This window comes from Galeopterus variegatus, unplaced genomic scaffold, assembly GCF_000696425.1.
Source record: "Galeopterus variegatus unplaced genomic scaffold, G_variegatus-3.0.2 Scaffold33, whole genome shotgun sequence".
Lineage (NCBI taxonomy): Eukaryota > Metazoa > Chordata > Mammalia > Dermoptera > Cynocephalidae > Galeopterus > Galeopterus variegatus.
The window spans coordinates 1,308,092-1,329,441 of NW_007726144.1; the positions used below are offsets into that span (position 1 = coordinate 1,308,092).

The 21,350-nt window shown below is 45.0% G+C and overlaps 2 protein-coding genes across 3 annotated transcripts in view; one reads left to right on the top strand and one right to left on the bottom strand.

Annotated features, from left to right (window-relative positions):
* Positions 1–12,637, top strand: part of GON4L (gon-4-like (C. elegans)) — a 104,569-nt gene extending 91,932 nt beyond the window's left edge. The window contains exons 20-32 of the mRNA XM_008570858.1: positions 525–641; positions 1,087–2,793; positions 3,312–3,567; positions 4,440–4,624; positions 5,552–5,749; positions 7,153–7,296; positions 7,856–7,999; positions 8,100–8,219; positions 9,521–9,634; positions 10,176–10,386; positions 10,841–11,471; positions 11,565–11,667; positions 12,120–12,637. Coding sequence (XP_008569080.1) covers positions 525–641; positions 1,087–2,793; positions 3,312–3,567; positions 4,440–4,624; positions 5,552–5,749; positions 7,153–7,296; positions 7,856–7,999; positions 8,100–8,219; positions 9,521–9,634; positions 10,176–10,386; positions 10,841–11,471; positions 11,565–11,667; positions 12,120–12,269 — 4,080 coding nt within the window. The 3' untranslated portion in view covers positions 12,270–12,637. The remainder of the gene's footprint in view (positions 1–524; positions 642–1,086; positions 2,794–3,311; positions 3,568–4,439; positions 4,625–5,551; positions 5,750–7,152; positions 7,297–7,855; positions 8,000–8,099; positions 8,220–9,520; positions 9,635–10,175; positions 10,387–10,840; positions 11,472–11,564; positions 11,668–12,119) is intronic.
* Positions 12,638–12,683: 46 nt separating this feature from the next.
* MSTO1 (misato 1, mitochondrial distribution and morphology regulator) lies at positions 12,684–17,211 on the bottom strand. Of its 2 annotated transcripts, none has more exons than XM_008570841.1 (14): positions 16,862–17,211; positions 16,614–16,749; positions 16,068–16,137; positions 15,886–15,961; positions 15,401–15,455; positions 15,176–15,314; positions 14,966–15,083; positions 14,747–14,881; positions 14,486–14,638; positions 14,034–14,165; positions 13,778–13,962; positions 13,446–13,550; positions 13,246–13,355; positions 12,684–12,952 (listed from the first exon to the last, which is right to left on the bottom strand). In XM_008570841.1, exons 1-14 carry the CDS (start codon positions 16,943–16,945, stop codon positions 12,738–12,740), a joined length of 1,713 nt encoding a protein of 570 aa, XP_008569063.1. In that variant the 5' UTR covers positions 16,946–17,211; the 3' UTR covers positions 12,684–12,737. The 2 variants fall into 2 exon arrangements, with proteins under 2 accessions (XP_008569063.1, XP_008569067.1); XM_008570845.1 differs by lacking the exon at positions 16,862–17,211 and adding an exon at positions 16,217–16,346 and having other exon boundaries at positions 16,614–16,672.
* Positions 17,212–21,350: the final 4,139 nt, after the last annotated feature.

Here is a 21,350-nt window from a genome sequence, read left to right on the forward strand (position 1 = left end):
TTCAGCATATATTGACTGAATGGATGCTTACTGTCAGTGGTTTAAGTTCAATTCTCCTCTTTATTTACTTTATAACTGAACTGTGTCAGTCTCTTTTCTTTTTTTCTTTTCCCTTCTAATGCCCTTCACACCACCATCATTTGCTTAAAAGGGAGCTTCCGTGTTTCTAAGATGAGGGTTAAGGCACTATCATTACAATTGTTGAGCAGGAGCAAATCTTACATAAGATTACTCTGACCATCTGCTTTCTTTTATCTGTGGCCTAAATGTTCCCCTTCTTGGCAGACAGAGTGGAAATCATCAGTTAGAAGATACTAAGTAATTGTAAAATCTTTATTAATTAAATATTAGTTTGATTGGAAATGAAGAAGTATTCAGCATATGCTACTTATGTATATATGTATATAGATATTTGTGTGTGTGTGTGTTTGTATCTCAGACCACTGCCCATCCCATTCACCATCCTGACAGAGTGTGATGTTTCTGGAAGGAAAGTAACTCGTGCTTTATGTCTTCATGCTCAGTTTTATAAGAAGACCAAACAGTTGCCAATCTTAGTAAAGTGCTGTGAAGAGATCCAGCCACATCAGTGGAAGCCACCTGTAGAGAGGGAAGAACACCGACTCCCATTCTGGTTAAAGGTACAACCCTCCTCCTCAAAGTCTGTAGGAGGCAGAAGGTCACTGAAAATTCTTGCAGAAATGTCAAGGCCTACTTTTAGTGCTTTAATTGTAACTAAGAGTTAAGAAATCTTCTTTATTCACTCTTCCTCCCTTACTTTTCTGCCCTTCCCCCATGTGATTCTATAACCTTTTGAAAATAATGGGTAAAATGATAATTTCCTAAAGGAAATTAAGAGAAGAGTTTTTTGTTTGTTAGGTTTTAATCTTTTTTGTTCATTTTCAGAGAAGAGTTTCTGCAGTGTATAATTGGAATATAGTGTTTGTAGAAATTTAATACGTAGAATAACCCTTCTTGGAAAGATGTCTTGAGACTGTCTCAGAAAGGTTCCTAAAATCTAGAAAGCTCTATTCTTTTTCTCACATTCTGACATGTGCTGGATCAGAGTGTTCTTGTTCCCAATAGGCCAGTCTGCCATCCATCCAGGATGAACTGCGGCGCATAGCTGATGGTGCTAGAGAGGTAGGAAATGTGCCCGGAACCACCGAGATCAAATCAGATCAAGGCCTACAGAAAGGCAGCTCAGAGTTGGGGAGTGAAACTTGGTACCCACTGCTATTGCCTAAGGGTGTAGTCCTGAAACTGAAGCCGGTTGCCAACCGTTTTTCCAGGAAGGCTTGGAGACAGAAGCGATCATCAGCCCTGAAGCCCCTCCTTATCCAACCTAGCCCCTCTCTCCAGCCTACCTTCAATGCTGGGAAAACACCAGCCAGGTCAGCTCAATCAGAAGTTCCTCCAAGCAAAATGGTGGTCCAGATTCCTCACCTAATTCAGCCCGCCACCGTCTTACAGACAGTTCCAGGGGTCCCTCCACTGGGGGTCAGTGGGGCTGATAGTTTTGAGTCTCTTGCAACATTGCCTACCTTGCCCCCTGAGACCAGGACCAGCTTCCCTCTGTCTGAGTCCCAGACCCTGCTTTCTTCTGCTCCTGTGCCCAAAGTAATGCTGCCCTCACTTGCCCCTTCTAAGTTTCGAAAACCATGTGTGAGACGGAGACCCTCAAAGAGAAAGGGAGCCAAGACCTCTCCCTGTCTGAAGCCTGACCACCTCATTCACCCAGCACCTGTTATCTTCACTGTTCCCGCCACCACTGTGAAGGTTGTGAGCATTGGCAGTGGCTGTAACATGATCCAGCCTGTCAGTGCAACTGTGGCCCAGAGTCCACAGACCATTCCCATCACCACCCTTTTGGTTAACCCTACTTCCTTCCCCTGTCCATTGAACCAGCCTCTTGTGGCATCTTCCATCTCACCCTTGATTGTTTCTGGCAACTCCATGAGTCTTCCTGTAACATCTACCCCTGAAGATAAGGCCCAAGTGAATGTGGACATTTCTTGTCCTTTGACTGAAGGGAAAAATGCCTTTCAAGTCCTAGAACCCAAATTAGAACCCAAGGAACTATCTCCTCTGTGTACTACTGTCTTCCCCAAAGAGGAGCACAGCCCAGGGCCTCCACCAGCAGATAGAGAATGCCAGGATGGACTGTCAGAGAACAATGCCTATTGCTGGACTGTTGTGAAAACGGAGGAAGGGAGGCAAGTTCTGGAGCCACTGCCTCAGGGCTTCCAGGAATCTCTAAACTCTACCCCTGGGGATTTAGAAAAAATCGTCAAGATGGAACCTCGAGATGCTGGAGAGGAAATCTCCAGTGGATCCCCTAAGCAGGATATTTGTGATGAAATCAAAGAAGAACACTCTGTAGAATTGAACACTGGTTCCCCACGTGAGGAGTTGAGCATTGCTAGAGAGGTAAAGAAACAGACAGTCTTACAGAAGGAAGAGGAGAGGAGTCAGTTAGTTAAAACCCCTTCAGTGTCTCAAGAGCCTCTTGATGAAGGAAACTCAGGGGGAGATGTGAGCAAAGGATCACCAAAGAATTCTTCATTCTCCACGGACCCTGAAATGGTGCTTAGCAGTCCCCCAAGGAAGCCCGAAGACTCATCTAGTGGTGATGGTCAGTCAGTGGGAACCCCAGCTGGGCCAGAAACTGGAGGAGAGAAGGATGGGCCAGAGGAAGAGGAAGAAGAGGACTTTGACGACCTCACCCAGGATGAGGAAGATGAGATGTCATCAGCTTCTGAGGAATCTGTGCTTTCTGTCCCAGAACTCCAGGTGAGAGCTGGGGAATATTCTCAAGTATTTTGTGGACTCAGTAATATGTTTAATTTGTTGATATGCTTCTTGTTTGCTTGCTGTGCACTGGAGATAGTCCTAAAATCATTTGTATTTGACTTTTGAATGCGTAATGGGACAGAAATTTGTGGTTGAAGTGAAATGAGAGGGAAAAGATGAAATTTTGCTTCTATTTGAGTTAAACTCATTGAACACCAAATTGAATCACCTGATCACACTTTAAATGCTTAAAAATAGGTCATAAATATGGGCCATGGCAAAGGAAAACTACCTTCAGGGTAGAGAAAAACCTTTCAAAAGGCATCTTATTCTCCCTTCTGCTATCAGGTTCAATCCCAGGTATTCCTAGGATTTCATAACTTAGGGAATCAGGCTTCTGATAGCTGTGGTGGGCCTCCCTGTTGTTTAACCTCAGATCCTCCTGATACAGCACCATGTCATCAGCATTTTGTGAGTCATTAGGAGCCATTATAAACACTCTTTGGGGGGTTTTGCAGGAAACAATGGAGAAACTGACTTGGCTGGCATCTGAAAGGCGTATGAGTCAGGAGGGTGAGTCTGAGGAAGAGAACTCCCAGGAGGAGAACTCTGAGCCGGAAGAAGAAGAAGAAGAAGAAGCAGAAGGAATGGAAAGCCTACAGAAAGAGGATGAAATGACTGATGAAGCAGTTGGAGACTCTGCTGAGAAGCCCCCTTCCACATTTGCCTCACCCAAGACTGCTCCAGAAGTGGAGACCAGCAGAACCCCACCAGGTGATTTTGGCATGCCTGTTCTGAGGGGCAAGTCTCACTTAGCTTCATTCTGTAGAGAACAGTGTGCAGAGTAGATAGCTTATAAGCCAGTTGGAGGATTTCCAAAGGAAATTCTCTGGATCTGCCCTGCAACCTCCCTCCCCCAAAACATGATTAACATTGTACCTTTGTAAAGAAGATATGCTCAGAAATTTTTATTTATTTTTATTTTTTATTTTTTTCCTTTTTGTCTTTTTTCGTGACCGGCAACGGATCGCAACCCTCAGTGTCGCGCCCGTACCGGACCCGGACCGGCAACGGGATCACAACCCTCGGTGTTGCGCCCGCACCTCGCTCAGCCAGTGAGCGGCTGGTCTGTATGTGGGATCCGAACCCTCTGCGGGAGCGCCACCGCACTCCCAAGCAGCGCACTGTAGCAGTGCGCCACCGGGCCGGCCCAGAAATTTTTAATTTGATTCTGAGCTGCTAGATTCTTGTTAGGTTCATCCAAGTTTTTATACTGGTCCTTGCCTCATCCATCATGTATGAGGCTAACAGCTATGTTTATTTCAGAAAATACTGCTTGTTTCTCATCAAGATATATTCCCTTGGGAGTCCACCATAGAGCCAAACTCACTCTTTAGACTTCTTTTCTCAATATGCAGTAGCTAATTATCTCATTGTCTTCTCAGTTAATACAGTTATGCTGTAGACTCTGCATAGAGCTGACTTGATAGAGATGGACTTGCCTCTCATACCATTTTCCCAACAACTTTTCTTCTGAGTTACTCTGTAACATTGAATATGATTTAGATGGGGTGGTGCATGTGGTGGGATAGGAACAGTAGTGGTTGCAGGGACAGAGAAACAATCTTTTTCACATGTACTCCAAGGAGAGAGCATCAAAGCTGCTGGAAAGGGCCGGAGTAATCATCGAGCTCGCAACAAGCGGGGAAGTCGGGCTCGGGCCAGCAAGGACACCTCCAAGCTGCTATTGCTATATGATGAGGACATTCTGGAGCGGGATCCACTCAGGGAGCAGAAGGACTTGGCCTTTGCCCAGGCTTATCTGACCAGGGTAGGCAAATGTTGCTTCCTGTTACTGCCAGTCCCTATGAACGTGGCTGCTTCTCCTTCAAGGGAGGTGTTTTAAAAATGAAGTTTGTTTTTCAGGCTGCATAACAGGCTTTGTATGCTTCTATCTTAGCTTTCCTGGAATTACCAAAAGATCTCTATCAGAGAACCACAAGGAGACACAGAGTTTAGTCATAAATATGTTTATTCTTAGTACCCTAACATCATACCTCTGTTGCCCAGAGATTGGCAGAAAGATGATACCACAGTCACCAGTGGGAGGTTGTGATTTTACTGGGTGGGCTAATAAGGACCTTTTCTGAGCCTTTGGCTCAAGAGGAAAGACAGTTGGCTTATTGGCCAGAGAGTAGATCTCAGGAAAAGTACCTTGATCTTCAGGCATGAACCAACCTGTTCCTGGTAGTGTCCTGGGTAGCTTTCTCCTTCTGTTAGTAACTAGTTGGTTCTTTTATTTCCCTCAGCAAAGTGGAGTACTAGCAGTGATAGTCGTGACTTTTTCTTGTCTCCTAATATTTTATGAACATTCTGAATTTATGTATGATTTATCCTCAGGTGGCACCATGCTGAAATGCATATGCATAATCCTTCTGTGTTTCATAATGGGGCTGAAATCAGGAAGAAGAAGCTAGGTCTATGACCTAGAAAAGAGCATTACCTGGTTTTGTGGGTTGGGTTGTGGTCCCTAAAAAATGAATGTTTTTCAGTTGCATACTACCAGAAAAAGAGCTCTACCTTGCCCATTGCTCTGTGTCTTCCACTAACAGTCAGATCTTAAGAGCTGTTGGAGGAGTAGCCTTTGAAGGATAATTCTTGAAGCTCTCTAGCTGTAACCACTTTTTCTCCGTTGTACCCTTGCTTCTTGTTGGGGCCCAGAGAAAGGGCATTGATGATTAAAAGTCTTCCTGTGTAGGTAAGAGAAGCCCTACAACATATCCCTGGCAAGTATGAGGACTTCCTTCAGGTCATCTATGAATTTGAGTCAAGTACCCAGAAGCAAACAGCTGTGGATCTCTACAAAAGCCTGCAAATTCTGCTTGAAGACTGGCCTCAGCTGTTGAAGGACTTTGCTGCTTTCCTATTACCTGAGCAAGCTCTGGCCTGTGGATTAGTAAGTAGATGGGCAGAAACAGTATACTAGAACTCCTGGGTCAGAGCAAGATTGGGATAGAATGCAGTTGAATAAGACTGTTCCAGTCTCCCAACTGCTTCCAGACAGATAGCCTTCCCCTAGCCCAAAGTGACAAGAGTCTCCATTGTTTTCAAGGGATGATCTTTCCAACCCCATTCTCCATCTTTTTTTTTTTTAATAACAGCTGGCTGGTACAGGGATCCAAACCTGTGACCTTGGTGTTACCAACACCGTGCTCTAACCAACTGAGCTAACTTGCCAGCCCTCTCCCATTTTCTTTACATGGCAAATGAGTGGGGTTTTACCTTTAGTTATCAGTGGAGATCTTAGGTGAGTCACATGCTTTCTGCTCCTCACTGGTATAAAACAGGCATTACAGGGATTCATTTAAGAAGTATTTGTTGAGAGCCAACTATGTATCAGGCAGAGTTCTAGGTGCTAGGAATATAGCAGTTAAAAAATACTAAAATCCCTGCCGTCATAGAGCTTACATTCTCCTGGGGAAAGTCAGATGATAATCCGTAAACTATATATATTGTATACATAATATATAAATTATAAAAATAGATGTAAACAGTAATATACACACACACACACACACACATATGAGGGTACTTTAGTTTTGCCATGAACTTTTTGAAGTATCCTCATAGTATATAATGGTTTATAGTGATAATGCTTTATAGACAAATAAAGCAGTAAAGGGAACTAGAAAGTTGTAAGTAGTGTGGGTGAGGGGATGGTATGTACAGTTTTATACACAGTGTTCTGGGAAGGCCATTGTTGTAAGGTGACATTTGAAATGTTGAAAAATAGGAGTGTAAACATGAAGGGGTATCCTCATAGTTCTGGGCTTCTTGTCATGACTGATAAAAACAGAAATAAAGGGAATAATGAGATTATTCTGACAGTATTATGGCATTTAAGTGACAATGGGATGATTATGCATATAATGCCCCTCTTCTCTTCTAGTATTATCATGAGGATCAAATGAGAGCATATGTGAAAATTCTTTGTAAACTGAAGTTCCAGTGTCTGATTTTGTATTTTTTTTTCTTTTGGTGGCTGGCCGCTACAGGAATCTGAACCTGTGGCCTTGGAGTGATAAGGTTGATTTCATAATGTATACAACAATAAATAACTTCAAGTGTGCACATCTCTTGAATCTTTCATTCACATCTTAGTTATCTTGGGTTGGTAGCCCCTGGTGGCCCAAGGTGGATGGATGCCAGGATTTTAAATAACGTCTCACAGTAGGAAACTAGAGTCTTGTTATCCCCTGTGCCCCTAGCCCATCGTTCTTAGTTCTTATCCTGAGAACTCTCAAGTTCTGCTGTAGCTGTATAGGTTATTCCTCTTGTGATCTTTTTCGACTCTGGTAGTTTGAGGAGCAGCAGGCCTTTGAGAAGAGTCGCAAATTCCTTCGGCAGCTGGAGATTTGCTTTGCAGAGAACCCCTCACACCACCAGAAGATTATCAAGGTCCTTCAAGGCTGTACAGACTGCATCCCTCAGGAGATCACTGAGGTACTCTTTCCTGTCCTGCTTCCTTTCTGTTGTCATCTGGGCCTTACGCCTTTCTCTTATCTCCTAATCTGCTCCATATTTTTTTACCTCTGGAGTACCGTGGACTCCCTGGAGGAGATGAAGAAGGCAAGGACTTTTTAGGTTTACTAAAGCATAAATCATTGGGATAGGGAGGGTATGCCACCCGAAACCAGAGCCTGACTGATCTTCACAGGCTCAGGAATGCCATCAGTGCTCTGGAAGGGATGTTCAAGGAAGGGAGTTTTGGGATCTGGGAGGGGCCTGCCTCCTTGCTCTGCTCAGGTTAGTGCCCTAACTGGAGATGAGTAGGGCAGGAGTGGAGAGTGTTATCACTAGGAATCAAACCAATTATTAATACCCCTTCCTGGAGTCAAGCAGGGAAGGAGAGAAAGTGTTAGTATTCTTAGGTATCATAGAGAGGCTCTATCTGGTTCCCAGTTGACTAGGAATGCAGACATGGAAATGTATGGGATTGTTTTGGAAGAACAGCCTAGAGATGCTCTGGAGACTTCATCTTTCCCTCTACAACTCTCCCCAGCTCAAGACACAGATGTGGCAGCTCCTCAAGGGCCATGACCACCTACAGGATGAGTTTTCTATCTTCTTTGACCATTTACGCCCAGCAGCTAGCCGGATGGGTGATTTTGAAGAGATCAATTGGACTGAGGAGAAGGAGTATGAGGTACGGGCCCTGAGGCTGCAGTAGGGTTATGAAGGGGGAAGACCACATGGGAGGGATGTTGGCCTAGAGTCTGTGCTGACTGGTACCAATTCCTCCCCAGTTTGATGGCTTTGAAGAAGTGGCACTTCCTGATGTGGAAGAGGAAGAGGAACCTCCCAAGATACCCACAGCCTCAAAGAACAAAAGAAGAAAAGAGATTGGGGCCCCAAGTCATGATAAGGTATGTTAGTTATGAGGATTATATATTTTTCATGAGTCAAGTCTTGAGTTTTCTCTCTAAACATTTCTCTGGCTTAGTATGGTCCAAAGCGACTGGCCCAAACCCTGTAGGATCTGAGATAATCATCGAGCACAAACCAAAGGTCGGGCTGCTGTGGACATAGAGCCCATGGGAAAACAGTGCAGTTGCTGAAGAAGCCCCATAATTCCCTCATTAGGATTTCTTTCCCTCTTTTCTCTCTAGCTCAGAGCTATTTCTCTTACCCTTGAGTCTTAACCTTTTCATTTTTGTTCTTGTGAGGAAGTGGAACCAAATTTTCCCATATTAATAATAATGACAGCAGCTAACACTTAGCTTTATCACAAAGTATCTTGCATTGCTTGGAAGTATTTTACATGGTTTATTAACTCATTTTATTCTCACAATAATCCTATGGAGAGATTGCTATTGTTTGCATTTTACAGAAGAGGTGATTGAAGTGCAGAGAGAGGCTATTTCCAGGGTCTTACATTTAATAAGTCACAATGCTAGGATATGTACCCAGGTGATCTAGCTCCACACTCACTGCTCTTCAAGTTGTAGTCTTTTTAGGGGCTGGCTAGTTAGTGCAGTTGGTTAGAATGCAGTGTTATAACACCAAGGTCCAGGGTTCAGATCCCCATACCGGCTAGTTCCCCCATCTTCCCCCCCAAAAGAAAAAAGTAGTCTTTTTAATTTATGTCTCTTTACTACATGTCTTTACTCTTTCTTGGGGAGAAACTGCTTCTTTGCAGCTGAATGACCTTGGGCAACTTACTAACCTCTCTTTGTTTTAGTTTATTCATCATAAATTGGGATAAGGATAATAATAGTACTTATGTCTTGGGTTTATTAAACAGAGAGTGTCATTGAGTGAGCCTTCCATATGTACAAAGCCCTCTCTCAAGGGGATTGGAAGAGAGGGGAGAGCTCAAGGCACAGGGAGACAGAAACAAAGACAGATGAGTGAGTAGATCATGTCTCATGATGGAGCTCTCCTGTGACTTTGCCTAAGATTGTATTTGACTTAAATATTTCTTGAAACATCTTGGCAATTGGGATATGTAAGTCTCTGGGTCATTTAGGGATTGTTTCAAGGATTTATAATAGGCTTTAATCCAGCTTGGGCCACTGATTTCCCCAGGCAATGTGATGAGATGGTACATAATAAAAAAGAAAAGATGGAGAGTGGGTCGGGGAGTGTGTTCAGATGGCTCGCGACTTAGCTTCCTTTCTTGGAACCGAAAATACTTGGCAGCTAATCAAGCCCAGTTATCTCCTAGGAGACTGAGTGGCCAGATGGGGTCAAGGACTGTGCCTGTTCCTGCCATGAAGGAGGTTCTGATTCCAAGCTGAAGAAGAGCAAAAGAAGAAATTGTAGTCACTGTAGCAGCAAGGTGAGGAAGGTACCAAGGGTACTGATACTGAGGGGGATCAGAGCTCTCTGGGGCAACCTCAAGCCTTACAGTCTGGGGCATTGCTTATTACCACAGATTTGTACCTTATTGAATTCCTAAAAAGATTACAAATATGTAAATAATAAATAGTATACACATAAGTGTGTGTATTTAAAATAAATAGAATGTTTTAGAAGTATGTGATGGAGTTTACTTTTTAAAGAGAATCCTGTGAGTGAAGCTTTTGGAATTGGGGAGAAAAAAATCAACCAGTTCAAATATTTTCCTCTTAGATTTTTCAAACCTGTGTCAGGAAAACAGATTCTAAAGGTAATTCTGGTTCTCTAGAGTAGAGTTGGTTGGCAGTAAAAATACATTCCTTGGTTAGAGTGGTGGAAACCAGTTTTCTACTCTTAAAATCGTTGAGGCAGGCATGCATGTTCGTTGACTTGCTGAGCATCAGGGCAGGGTTTCTTCATTTAGTGGGTCCCTAAGACATAGGAGGTCAGGATACTCTTGACCAAATAGGCCATCCCTGCAGGTTTGTGACAGCAAATCCTACAAGAACAAGGAGCCCCATGAGTTGGTTGGCAGCAGCCCCCACCGGGAGGCCAGTCCTATGCCTAGTGCAAAGGAAGCTGGGCAGGGCAAGGATGTGATGGAAGAGGAAGCCCCAGAGGAGCGGGTGAGCATTGAGGCCACCCAGAGCAAGACTGGCAGGACCACAAGAAAGGGAGAGATGCCTATTCCAGGTGAGCGATCCAACTGCCAACCTAGCCCAACCCAGCCCTTCTCCCTTTGCTTTTTAGTCTCATTCTCCCATACTTCAAGCAGGAACCTCTGAGCCTGGATAAATAACAGCCTTTTCTGGGATGAACATATCACCTCTTTCACTGATAGACCAGTAGGGAAACCATTCTCCTCTTCAGCCTTATATTCAACATTCTTTTCTTGTGTCCTCATTTCTGAAGCCCTTCCCCTTACCTCCAAATCCTCCGTGGTACACATTCTACAGACTCAGTCATTCTCCCCTTTGGCAGTAGGGTTTCTTATCTCTGCATAAATGACTTTACCCCCTACCTCCACCCCACTCTTTTAAATTTAACTTTATCACAGTAGTTCACCACATTGACCCCAAGGTAATTTTTAGTCCTTAGGTGCATCTTGATCCTGTCCATACCCTTAGATCCTTATTTTTCTCTTAAGCAGGATTGGCAGGGGGGAGCTCTTTGCTGTCCCCTCAAGAAGTGACTCTTACAGAACGGCTCCTCCTGGATGGCCCACCACCTCGCTCACCAGAGACTCCTCAGCTTCCCCCCCAAACTGGAGCTGTACCATACACTGCTAGGAGGAATCAGGCTGGGCCTGAGGTTCTCTCTGGCTCCAAGGTGTCTTCTAGACTTCAGAAAGAGAGGGATGGCCAAAAGGTAGTGGGTGAGTCAGAGGCTTTGACACTGGCCTGGGATGCATCAGAAACTGAGAAATTGCCTGCTGCTGTTGAACCCCCTGCTTCCTGCCCAAGTCCTGTTTTCTCAGGGACCAGAGATATAGGGAGGAAATACGTGTCTGGGAAACCAGATACTCAAGACAGCTGGCTGCCCTCAAGCAGAGCTGGGATGAAGACAGCAGACAGGATGTCCCCTGTCCATGAATCTTCATCAGGAATTGACAACTTAGAGACTTCTCCAAAATCCCCTAGAGGGGGGCTGGCTAAAGACAGCGGAATACACGGCAAGGGTCCTGAGGGTGAGCAGCAGCCAAAGGCCACTGAAGCTACAGTATGTGCCAACAACAGCAAGGTCAGCTCCACTGGGGAAAAGGTTGTCCTGTGGACAAGGTAAGTAAGGATGGATGGATGATGTGTGTTTGGAAAGAGTGTAGAACACATCCATTTGGCTCTTCAGTGTTAATACTGGTTTGTGGATTACAGGGAAGCAGACCGTGTGATTCTCACTATGTGCCAGGAGCAAGGAGCACAGCCGCAGACCTTTAGCATCATCTCCCAGCAGCTTGGAAATAAGACCCCTGCTGAGGTAAGGGGAAGGTGTTGGAGGAGGGGAAGCCCTGCCAGAGCTTCAGGCCTCAGAAGAACCAAGAATACCTGGCAAGAAGAGAACGGGGTGGCCAGCTAAGAGACAGAAAGACAAAAGGAGGAGTTTTCACACTCAAGACACTAACTGGTTATTATAATGATCTCATCTAAGGAAGGGTTTGACTTGTAAGGGTGGTAGTGGTGGTAGAAGGGCATTGGATTTCGACGTAGAAGCTCCTCAAAGTTTCCATTCTAGTTTTGTTTTTAGGAGGAGTGTACTTTGGGCAATATATTTAGCCTCTTGAGTTTCTTTACCTAGAAGGAGGATGCAGCTCTCACAGTCTTGCTGTCTGGAGTAAATAAAAGATTTTTCAAATTGTATATAGTGCTTAATAAATGTTAAAATGTTACTAACTAGGAACAGTGAATACAGCCCTTCTCCTCTCCTCGTAGGTTTCCCACCGTTTTCGAGAACTCATGCAGCTCTTCCACACGGCTTGTGAAGCCAGCTCTGAGGATGAGGATGATGCAACCAGTACCAGCAACACAGACCAGCTGTCTGACCACGGGGACCTTCTGTCTGAGGAGGAGCTGGATGAGTGAGACTCGGGAATGCATGGGTGTCATCTGCACAGAACCAAACCCAACAGGCACTGTGATGTTGGGGAAGAGGGGAGTTGTACTTTGCTTGTACAATCCTTGAGCTCAGTATACAGAGCTAGAGAGCAGGAGCTGAGGACAACTATAGGGTAAGGCCGAGATTGGAGTAGGGTCCAGGGGCTCTGCCATCCTATGCATTCTTCAAGGTCTTTTATGAAGACCTTACAAATCTGCTTCATAAATAGCATTGAGGGAGAGTGAAGCTCAGCTCCTTTCTCAATTTTTTTTTTTTTTTGTCTGATGGTACATATTTATTGTTCTGTGATCTAATCACAGTGTTTCCTAATGTAATAAATGCATATGTTGGTGTAGCCAGTCCCAAGACACTGAGTTCCTCTGCCCAAAGATACTAGGTTCCTGCATCCAGCAATTTTTATTTCAAACTAGCTCTTTATCCCCACCCTCGGAACTTTAGTCCACAAGGCTGTCACCATCCTGGTAGCACTGAGCCAGGCTATGTAGCTCCTGCAGCAACTCCTCTACATCATCCTTCTCCACTCCAGCATCCATGAAGCTGGTCCAGCGCCGTAGGTCGAGTTTGGTGAGCTCTTTGGCCAGGCCACCCAGGGTCTGGTGCAAGGACGAAGAGGAGCACAGAGCCCCAAACACTGGGATGCCCTCCACTGCTGTGTAGAGAAAGAAGAGTGAAACCTGTAAATGGATTGTTATTCTACACTGGGACTCTGTCGTACTGATAGGGAAGTTTGGGTCCTTGGTAGACTTAATTGTAAAGTAAACTCTAAATTTTGTGTATCCCCTTAGTATACCAGTACTCCAGAAGAAGAACATTTTCTCAGGAGCAATAGGATGAATAAAGGAATGTTGAACTGTGAACTCTTCAAGCACTGTTAATCCAGGAAGGGAGAAAGCAAAACCTCTCCTATGCTTGAAATTTCAATCTTCTTTACCTCCTACATACCTGCTCCTGTGTGGGTACCATCCAGAACCACACCCTGCTGGCTGAAGTTTGAGAATAGGTTGGGGTAAGGAGGAGCCACCTTGCAGGGAGTCAGCAGCAGATGGGAAGAACTGTGGGGGCAGAGAATAGCTGTTAAATGAGCAAGATGTCAAGGGAGGTTTGATGTCTGGGAGAAGGGCAGGAGCAAGCATTATTCTGACCTCATGACTCTAGGCTGTTGCTGTTGTAGATACTTTGCTAAGACTTCTTCTCCAGTGGTACAGGCATGGAGGGGAGAGGGCAGAGGTGTCTCTGGAGTGAGCTGACTGCCAGAAAAAAATCAGAAGCACCTTTAATCTGTGGCAGCATGAATAAGAAACTAAGAATTCTGTTTTCAGGCCATCAACTGAATCAGGATGTTCAGGGCCTTTTTTTAAAAAAACATGAGGTTGGGGGAGGTTGGGAGGAAGGGATGTCATTAGAATGGCCAGAAACATTAAGGAGAGAACAACATGATACATGACAAGGGCTCCTAAGGACCAACAGTCCTCACCTGGTGTGGTGTGCTCTGTCTATCCCCCTCAGTACCACTGATTGGGCAAAGCACCGTGTTCGAGAAGGGTCCCCACATGCAGACAGTGGGGTCCATGGAGTAGCTCCTCCAAATTGCATCAGGGTATCAGGAAGGGATTGGCCTGGAACCAAGGGGAAGGGGATGGCTGCTCCTGCAGTCACCACCTAAAGATAAGGAAGAGATCAAGTTAGAGCTTTTTCTTAGCGCTGCCCCATCCCCTCACAAAGCTTTGTACCTTTTTCCCAGAGATGCTCAGCATATCAGCCAGATGAGCCATGGAAACTGGAGAGGAACGCAGGCGATAAGGAACAGTGACTGTGTCCAGGGCTGTAGCCAGGATGGCACTGCAGTGGAAGGGCAGCGTGGCCTGTAATGAGGACACCGAGAGAAGCACTTGGCCTTTCTGGCCTGGAAAAGTGTTACTTTTCTATTTGTAGAAGTGTTACATTACTATAGTGGAGGCAGAATAGTAATGGCAGACAGGTCCAGAGCACAAAGCAGGGGTATGTTTGGCCCAAGGCTGCATAAGCATAGGGCACTGTCATCTAAGAGGCCACATCTTAGCTGAGTTCAAGCTGAGGCTTCAAGAACACAGCCAGTAATGGATAGATGCTGATGCTGACTTGGGGGAGTATGAGTAGGTGCCTTGTGGCCAGCTGCAGTGAGAACAAGAGCATTGAGCCTTACATCATAATGCAGATAAGGGAAGTTGACGGGTGCCTCGGGTCGCAGGCTCATGCTCCCACCCAAGGATAAGGGGCAGACGAGAGAGCTGTAAGCAGTCAGGTGCACCAGACCAAAAGCTGTGTTTAACAGACGATAGATGTTTTTCTGGGGCTCCTGGTGAAAGAAAAGAGAGTACTTTGCATTAAGCAACTTTCTCACTGGGATTCTCTCATTTCTCCCTTCCCACCCTAAGACTACTTTTACCCCCCAAGTTGCACTCACCATAAGATTGTAGGGACCAGAGAGCAGGCCCCAGGTTATTATTCCCCGTCCTGAATACTCATCATGTAGCAATTCTGCAGTCTTAGCGCCAACCCCAGAGAAGCCATCATGCAGGTCACATAGGATCTGGAAGCCCTTGTGAGAAGTGAATGATGAAAGATAGTGGAGAGTAGGATGAGAAGAGTTTCTACCCTGGTGTCCACCATGACACATAGCTACCTGCAAGTAGTCGCACTCTTCCACATAGAAGTGCAGCCTGTCCTCCAGCTCTTCTAGGTATTTGGGTTCCTTGAGGACACTCTCTCCTTGTCCAAAAGCCTCCAGACGACCTGTGTCCCTGCCACAAATAAACACAATTCAAGACTTACAACCTTGTTCCCCCCATGGGAAATCAAGTTTCTTGTGTCACAGCCTCTGGGTCTCCCATACCCATCATGGTTGTATTTCTGAATCATACAGATACTCCGGGGATGAAGATGGACTTTGAGGAAATCTGACCAGACTCTGATGCTGCCGTCCATGGGGATAAATGGTTTTGGAGTTGTAGCGTTGGTGAGTGGTGGGGGACCTAAAGAAAAAGCAGAGGAAATGTACCTTTCTCCATGTTCTTGCTCTGCCCAGGTCCCCACCCATCAGTACATGGAGAAATCTCACCTTTGCTATTGGGAATGGATTTGACCCTACAGACACCATCACTACTCAGCACTCCCTGGGAGGGAAGAGAAAAAATCTACATTTAGGGCCGAGCCCGTGGCGCACTCAGGAGGGTGCGGCGCTGGGAGTGCAGCAGCGCTCTCGCCGCGGGTTCGGATCCTATATAGGGATGACCGGTGCGCTCACAGCGCTCACTGGCTGAGTGCGGTGCGGCCGGTCTCAAAAAAAAAAAAAAATAAAAAAATAACTACATTTAGTTCCAGGCAGTTTTGAAACAAAGGTTGATTTATCTTCCCTGAGTTTGCTGGTCACACTCCACAGCCTCCTTTCTGTTAATGTAGTCACAGTCCTTAGGAAAAGACGTGCTTTTTCCCCAAATACCATTCTAAGGCATTTAAGGTAATTAAAATTCTTCATTTCTCTGCCCCAGAAGAGGCATTATGGTTGTAGAACTAGGTTAAAAAGTTCAGGACAGAAGCCCTCACCTCTGCACTCAGAAGGTCCTGGAGATAAGGGTTCTTGGGATAGAGTTCCTCTTTGTGTGTGGTGAGCTTCCCCTGCCTGAAAGAAATTGGAGATTGATCAAAGACACTGTCACTATGATGAGTTCTCCAGTTTTCTGTGCGCAAACATGTTCCCCACCCCTCTCCACGCATCCCATACACACCATGCTATAGTAGCATCTAGCTGTTTGTCCCTGTACAGTCCACCTTCCTCTTTTAGGGAGTTCAGACTACCTGCACAGAAATAACAGGCAGTGTTAGGTTAAAGGCTAGGGCAGGCTCCTCACCCTTAAACTAATTTTCCTCTGATCACCTGCTGTCATCATCCCTCCAGCACTTAGCTCTTCCAAGCTTTCTTACATTGGTTGCGGGGAGGAGCGACCTGGTCTAAAAGAACATAGAGTCCATCCTTCCGTTTCCAGCTCAGTCATCAGCTGTGGGACCTGGGGCAAAAAACCACAACCAGTGGTCCTACAGGAGTGCTGCAGTTAACAACTTACTATCTCCAGGGGCAAGTAGCCTAGTCCAGGGATGGCTCTTGAGCAGAATAAAGTTTTGCCTTCCTACAGCCTTTGTTGGTTGGCATACTGTGGTTCATCTCTGGTCCTTCAACCCGGTAACGTCGGAGGGTCTTGAAGCGAACGGATGCTAGAGACTCCGCACGCCAAAGGGAAAACCCGAGCATCCGCGGACCCCTGCCATCGCCTCACCCTTCAGATCCATGAGGATGAGTCGCGGCGTGTAAGTCTCTTGGCCATGCAGCGTCCGGCCCGTCCGGTACAGGACGTCGGGGCACAGCTCTCCCGGCGGCTCCTTGGCATCGGTCGCTCGGCCCAGCTCAGCATCCTGGGGAGGCACACAGGCAGAACCGAACTAAGAGGCGGCGAGGAGGGTGGGCCGGAAGTCAGGGCTGTACAATCCGAAATGCTCTGCAGGGGTAGCTGTTGGCCGACCTCACCTGCTGGTTCCACCAGTGCGCTCCCACGAAACCCGCAAAATGTCCCAACTGCAGCGTGAGCACTTCCCGGGCCCCGCCCGCCATTCCTCTCGGCTTTAGTGGGCCGCACCGCCCCTGCCCATCCACTCGCTGCTCCTAGCCGATTGGCTCGGCGGGCTTGTGGGCGTGGCCTCGTTCTCGGCGCCCAATTGGCCCCCAAATACATCGTTTTCCATTGGAGAAACGATTCGTTGGGCTCTGGACGCACCGTTCATCCTTCCCTCTCCTCTTCCGTGAAGTGGACCAGTCCTGCTTTCGAGTCGTTGCCGGGGAGGGGCGGGGCCCCACGGCCCAGGCCGGAAGTTGTGGGCGCAGGCGCCTGCACGCCGTGCGGGAGCATTCTGGGCGCTGCTGCCTCTGCGACTCAGATGGGACTGCCCCTGGCGCTGGGCACAGAAGGTTCTCCCACCTGCTCCTCTTGCAGTTCTTGTTCTTTCCCACGCAGATAGCTCTGCTAGCTAACAGCTCCTCAGACAAAAATAAAAACTTGTCGAAGTAGAAGCTCCGTTAAAGCCTTCCACGCGCCCTCTTTTCCCGTCCATCACAGCCTTCCTGACTTATGTCTGGCCTGCCTCTTTCTCATCATGGATGTGCCATGTTCTGTAAATAAATATGAGTGGCATTCTTTTGCGTCTGGCTTCTTTTGCTCGGTGTCGTTTGTGAACTTCATTCCTATTCTTGCGTGTACCTACAGTTCATTTTAATTGCTGCAGAATAGTCCAGTGTAGGAACATTCCACTAACGATCTATTCTGGGGGGAAAAAATCTGTGCCGCTGATAACAAAAATTCTCTCCAAGGTTTTGGCTATTAAGTGCTATTAACATTAACATTCTTGTACCTCTGCACACATTTCTGTTGGGTATATACCTAGGAGTGTTAATTGTTGGGTCATAAGGTTGGGTACGTTCAAACCTGGTAAATAACACCCATCTGTTTTCTAACATTCTTTACCGATTTACAGTGCCACCACCAGTGTAGGAGAGTGGTCAGCTGATGTTCCATACCCTTGCTGACATTTAAAATCATTACCACTACGGTTTTTATTTTCCTGACTACTAATGAGGTTGAGAGCACCTTTTCATGTTTATCAGCCATTTTGATATCCTCTTTTGTGAAGTGCTTGTTCAAGTCTCTTGCTTATGTTTCTTTTAGTCTGTCTTTTACTGATTTGTAGGAGTACTTTTATTCTGGATACAAGCCAATAGTCGGTTATGTGTGTTGTAAATATCCTCTCACAGGGCTGGCTCAGTTGGTTAGAATGTGGTGTTGTAACACCAAGGTCAGGGGGATACCCATATTGACCAGCCACCAAAACCAAAACAACAAAAAGAAAATATCTCCCATTCGAGCTTGCCTTCCATTTTCTTAACCGGGTCTTTTTTTCTTTTCTTTTCTTTTTGCTGGCCTGTACTGGGATCCAAACCCATGACCTTGGTGTTACACTTAAAGGGATCTTTTGAAGACCAGAATTTTGTTTTTTAAAAATATAGTCATGTTTATTGATCTTTTCAAATATTACTACTGCCTTTTTATGTTATGATCTGGTCTCTTGAGTCTGTTCCATTGGTCTGTTCCAATTTCACACTGACTTTAAATATCGTGTTTTTAGAAAGTGTCTTAGATCCCCGAATCCACAATAAACCTTAAAAAGGGGAAGGGGGTGAGCGTTAGGGGTGACAGAAAAATGGCAGCTAATATATGTAGAAATAACGATAGATTTGTTTATTATTATTTTTTATTTTTTTAAAGATGACCGGTAAGGGGATCTTAACCCTCGACTTGGTGTTGTCAGCACCATGCTCAGCCAGTGAGCCAACCGGCCATCCGTATATGGGATCCGAACCTGGGGCCTCGGTGTTATCAGCACCACACTCTCCCGAGTGAGCCATGGGCCGGCCTGATAGATTTAAGTTTAAATTGCAGCTATCAATTTCAAGATTTGTTCAGATGAGTATCATTAATGAATGTTAAAACCATTGGGGGATAATTTGTTGGGAAACAGGATAGTTGCAGGATTTTAAAGTAACAATCCACAGGTTACTTGTTAATTATGTTTGGAAATGGTACATTTACAAGGGAGAAACCTGATGGACATCAGAATTAAGCAAATGATCAAACTGATCATCACCAATAATGGAACAAACTGAAATGATGTGATAGTGTGGCAAGTACAAAATATCAATTATGTATTATGCTTGCCAAAAACATTTAACCTGTATCTAATCTGAAGGGAACAAAAAAATCCAGATTGTGGGCAGGTGTATAAAAACAACTGGCCTGGAGAATTTAAAAGTGTCAAAAGACAAAAAAATCAGAGACTGTTGAAGATAAAAGGACATTAAAGAGATATCTGAGCTAAATATGTGAAGTCCTTGATTGGAACCTCAATGCGGGTGGGAAACAGCCATAAATAATATTGTTGGAATAACTGGAAAAATTTTTAAATGAATCGTGTATTATGATATCAATGGTGAGTTTTTTGAGTGTGATAATGATAGTTATGTAAGAGAACACCCTGTTCTTAGGGCATAAGTGCTGAAATACGGTGGGGTTAAGGTGTCACATGTTCTCAATTTACTTATTTTTAATTAAAAAAATTTTTTTGGTGGCTGGTCTGTACCCATGACCTTCATGTTATAAGGCTACGCTCTAACCAAATGAGCTAACTGGTCAGCCCACAATTTACTTTCAAGTGATACAACAAAATAGACATGTAGAAAGATAAAGCAAATTTAAGAAATGTTAACAACTGAATCTATGCAAAGATTACTATACGTGGTGTTCTTTTGTAGTACTCTCTCGACATTCCTGTAGGTCTGAACTTTTTTTTTTTTTAAGATGACTGGTAAGGGGATCTTAACCCTTGACTTGGTGTTGTCAGCACCACACTCTCACAAGTGAGCCATGGGCCAGCCCTATATAGGATCCGAACCCGTGGCCGAGTGAGCCACAGGCTGGCCCTTAGATTTGAACATTTTCACAACGAAGAGTTGTGAATAAGTCTTGTCTATTCCAGGCTCCGTATTTCCACATACATTTTAGAATCAGCTTCTTTAGTTCTACAATAATTTAATAAACCTTTATAACACCAAGGTCATGGGTTCTGATCCCCTTACCGGCCAGACCCCACGAAAAACAAACAAAACCAAAAATGAAACAAAAGAAAACTTTAAAAACCTATAGGTATTTTGATCAGGGTAGCATTGCATCTATGTAGATGAGTTTGGGGAGAATTGATGCCTTTACAATATTAAATTTTCCAATTCATATTCTACCATTTATTGATGTCTTTTTTTTTTTTTTTTTTAAATGACTGGTAAGGGGATCTTAACCCTTGACTTGGTGTTGTCAGCACCACGCTCACTCAGTGAGCCAACCGGCCATCCCTACATGGGATCTGAACCCGGGGCCTTGGTGTTATCAGCACCACACTCTCCCGAGTGAGCCACAGGCTGGCCCTATTGATATCTTTTTTTTTTTTTTTTTTGTCTTTTTGTCTTTTTTCCGTGTCTGGCAGCGGATCGCAACCCTCAGTGTTGCCCCCGTACCGGACCGGGGACCGGCAACGGGATCGCAAGCCTCGGTGTTGCTCCCGCGCCTCGCTCAGCCAGTGAGCGGGAGCCGGTCGGTATGTGGGATCCGAACCCTCGGACGGGAGCGCTGCCGCGCTTCCCAAGCGGCGCACCATCCAGTGCACCACCGGGCCGGCCCCCCTATTGATATCTTTAACATATTTTTCCAATAGTTTTACAGTTTTCTATATAAATATATTATATACATCTTTTGTTATATTTGTTCTTATGTTTTTCATATATATTTTTTGGCAGCTGGCCTGTATGGGGATCCAAACCCTTGACCTTGGTGTTATAACACCACGCTCCAACCAGCCCAACTTATTATTTTTAATAATTTATCTGTAAATTCCTGGATTTCTACACAATATTATCCACACGTAATGATGGTTTTATTTCTCCCTTTCCAATTCTTACATATAACTTTTGTTTCTCTTGACTTAGAACATGGGTTAGGACCTCCAGTGTGGTGAAAGCAGACATCCACGTGTTATTCCCCATCTCAAAGGGAAGCTGCCACCATTTCACTTCTAAGTATAACAAGGGTTGAAGAGTTTCTGTAGACTCTCTGTCAGCTTAAGGAAGTTCTCTATCACTGGTTTGCTAAGATTTTTGATCATGAATGGATTTGGAATTTTTTTTAAAAAGCTTTCTCTGAATTATGATAATTGTATTATTTTATCCTTCCTTTATTTCGATAATGGTTAAATTACATAGTTTGATTTTGCATGTAATCTTATATTGCATTCCTGGAATAAACCCTAACTCACTTATGTTGTATTATCCTTTTAAAATGTTGGATCTGGTTTACTTATATTTTGTTTGGGATTTTTGTATTCATATATATGAATGAGATTGGCCTGTAATGTCCCTTTAA

Coding starts and splice junctions, on each gene's coding strand:
- MSTO1 (XM_008570841.1), bottom strand. CDS start 16,945: ATGGCGGGCGGGGCCCGGGAAGTGCTCACGCTGCAGTTGGGACATTTT. Junction 14,882..14,965: donor AAGAGTGCGACTACTTGCAG/GTAGCTATGTGT, acceptor ACTTCTCACAAG/GGCTTCCAGATCCTATGTGA. Junction 13,356..13,445: donor CAACAGCCTAGAGTCATGAG/GTCAGAATAATG, acceptor CTGCCCCCACAG/TTCTTCCCATCTGCTGCTGA.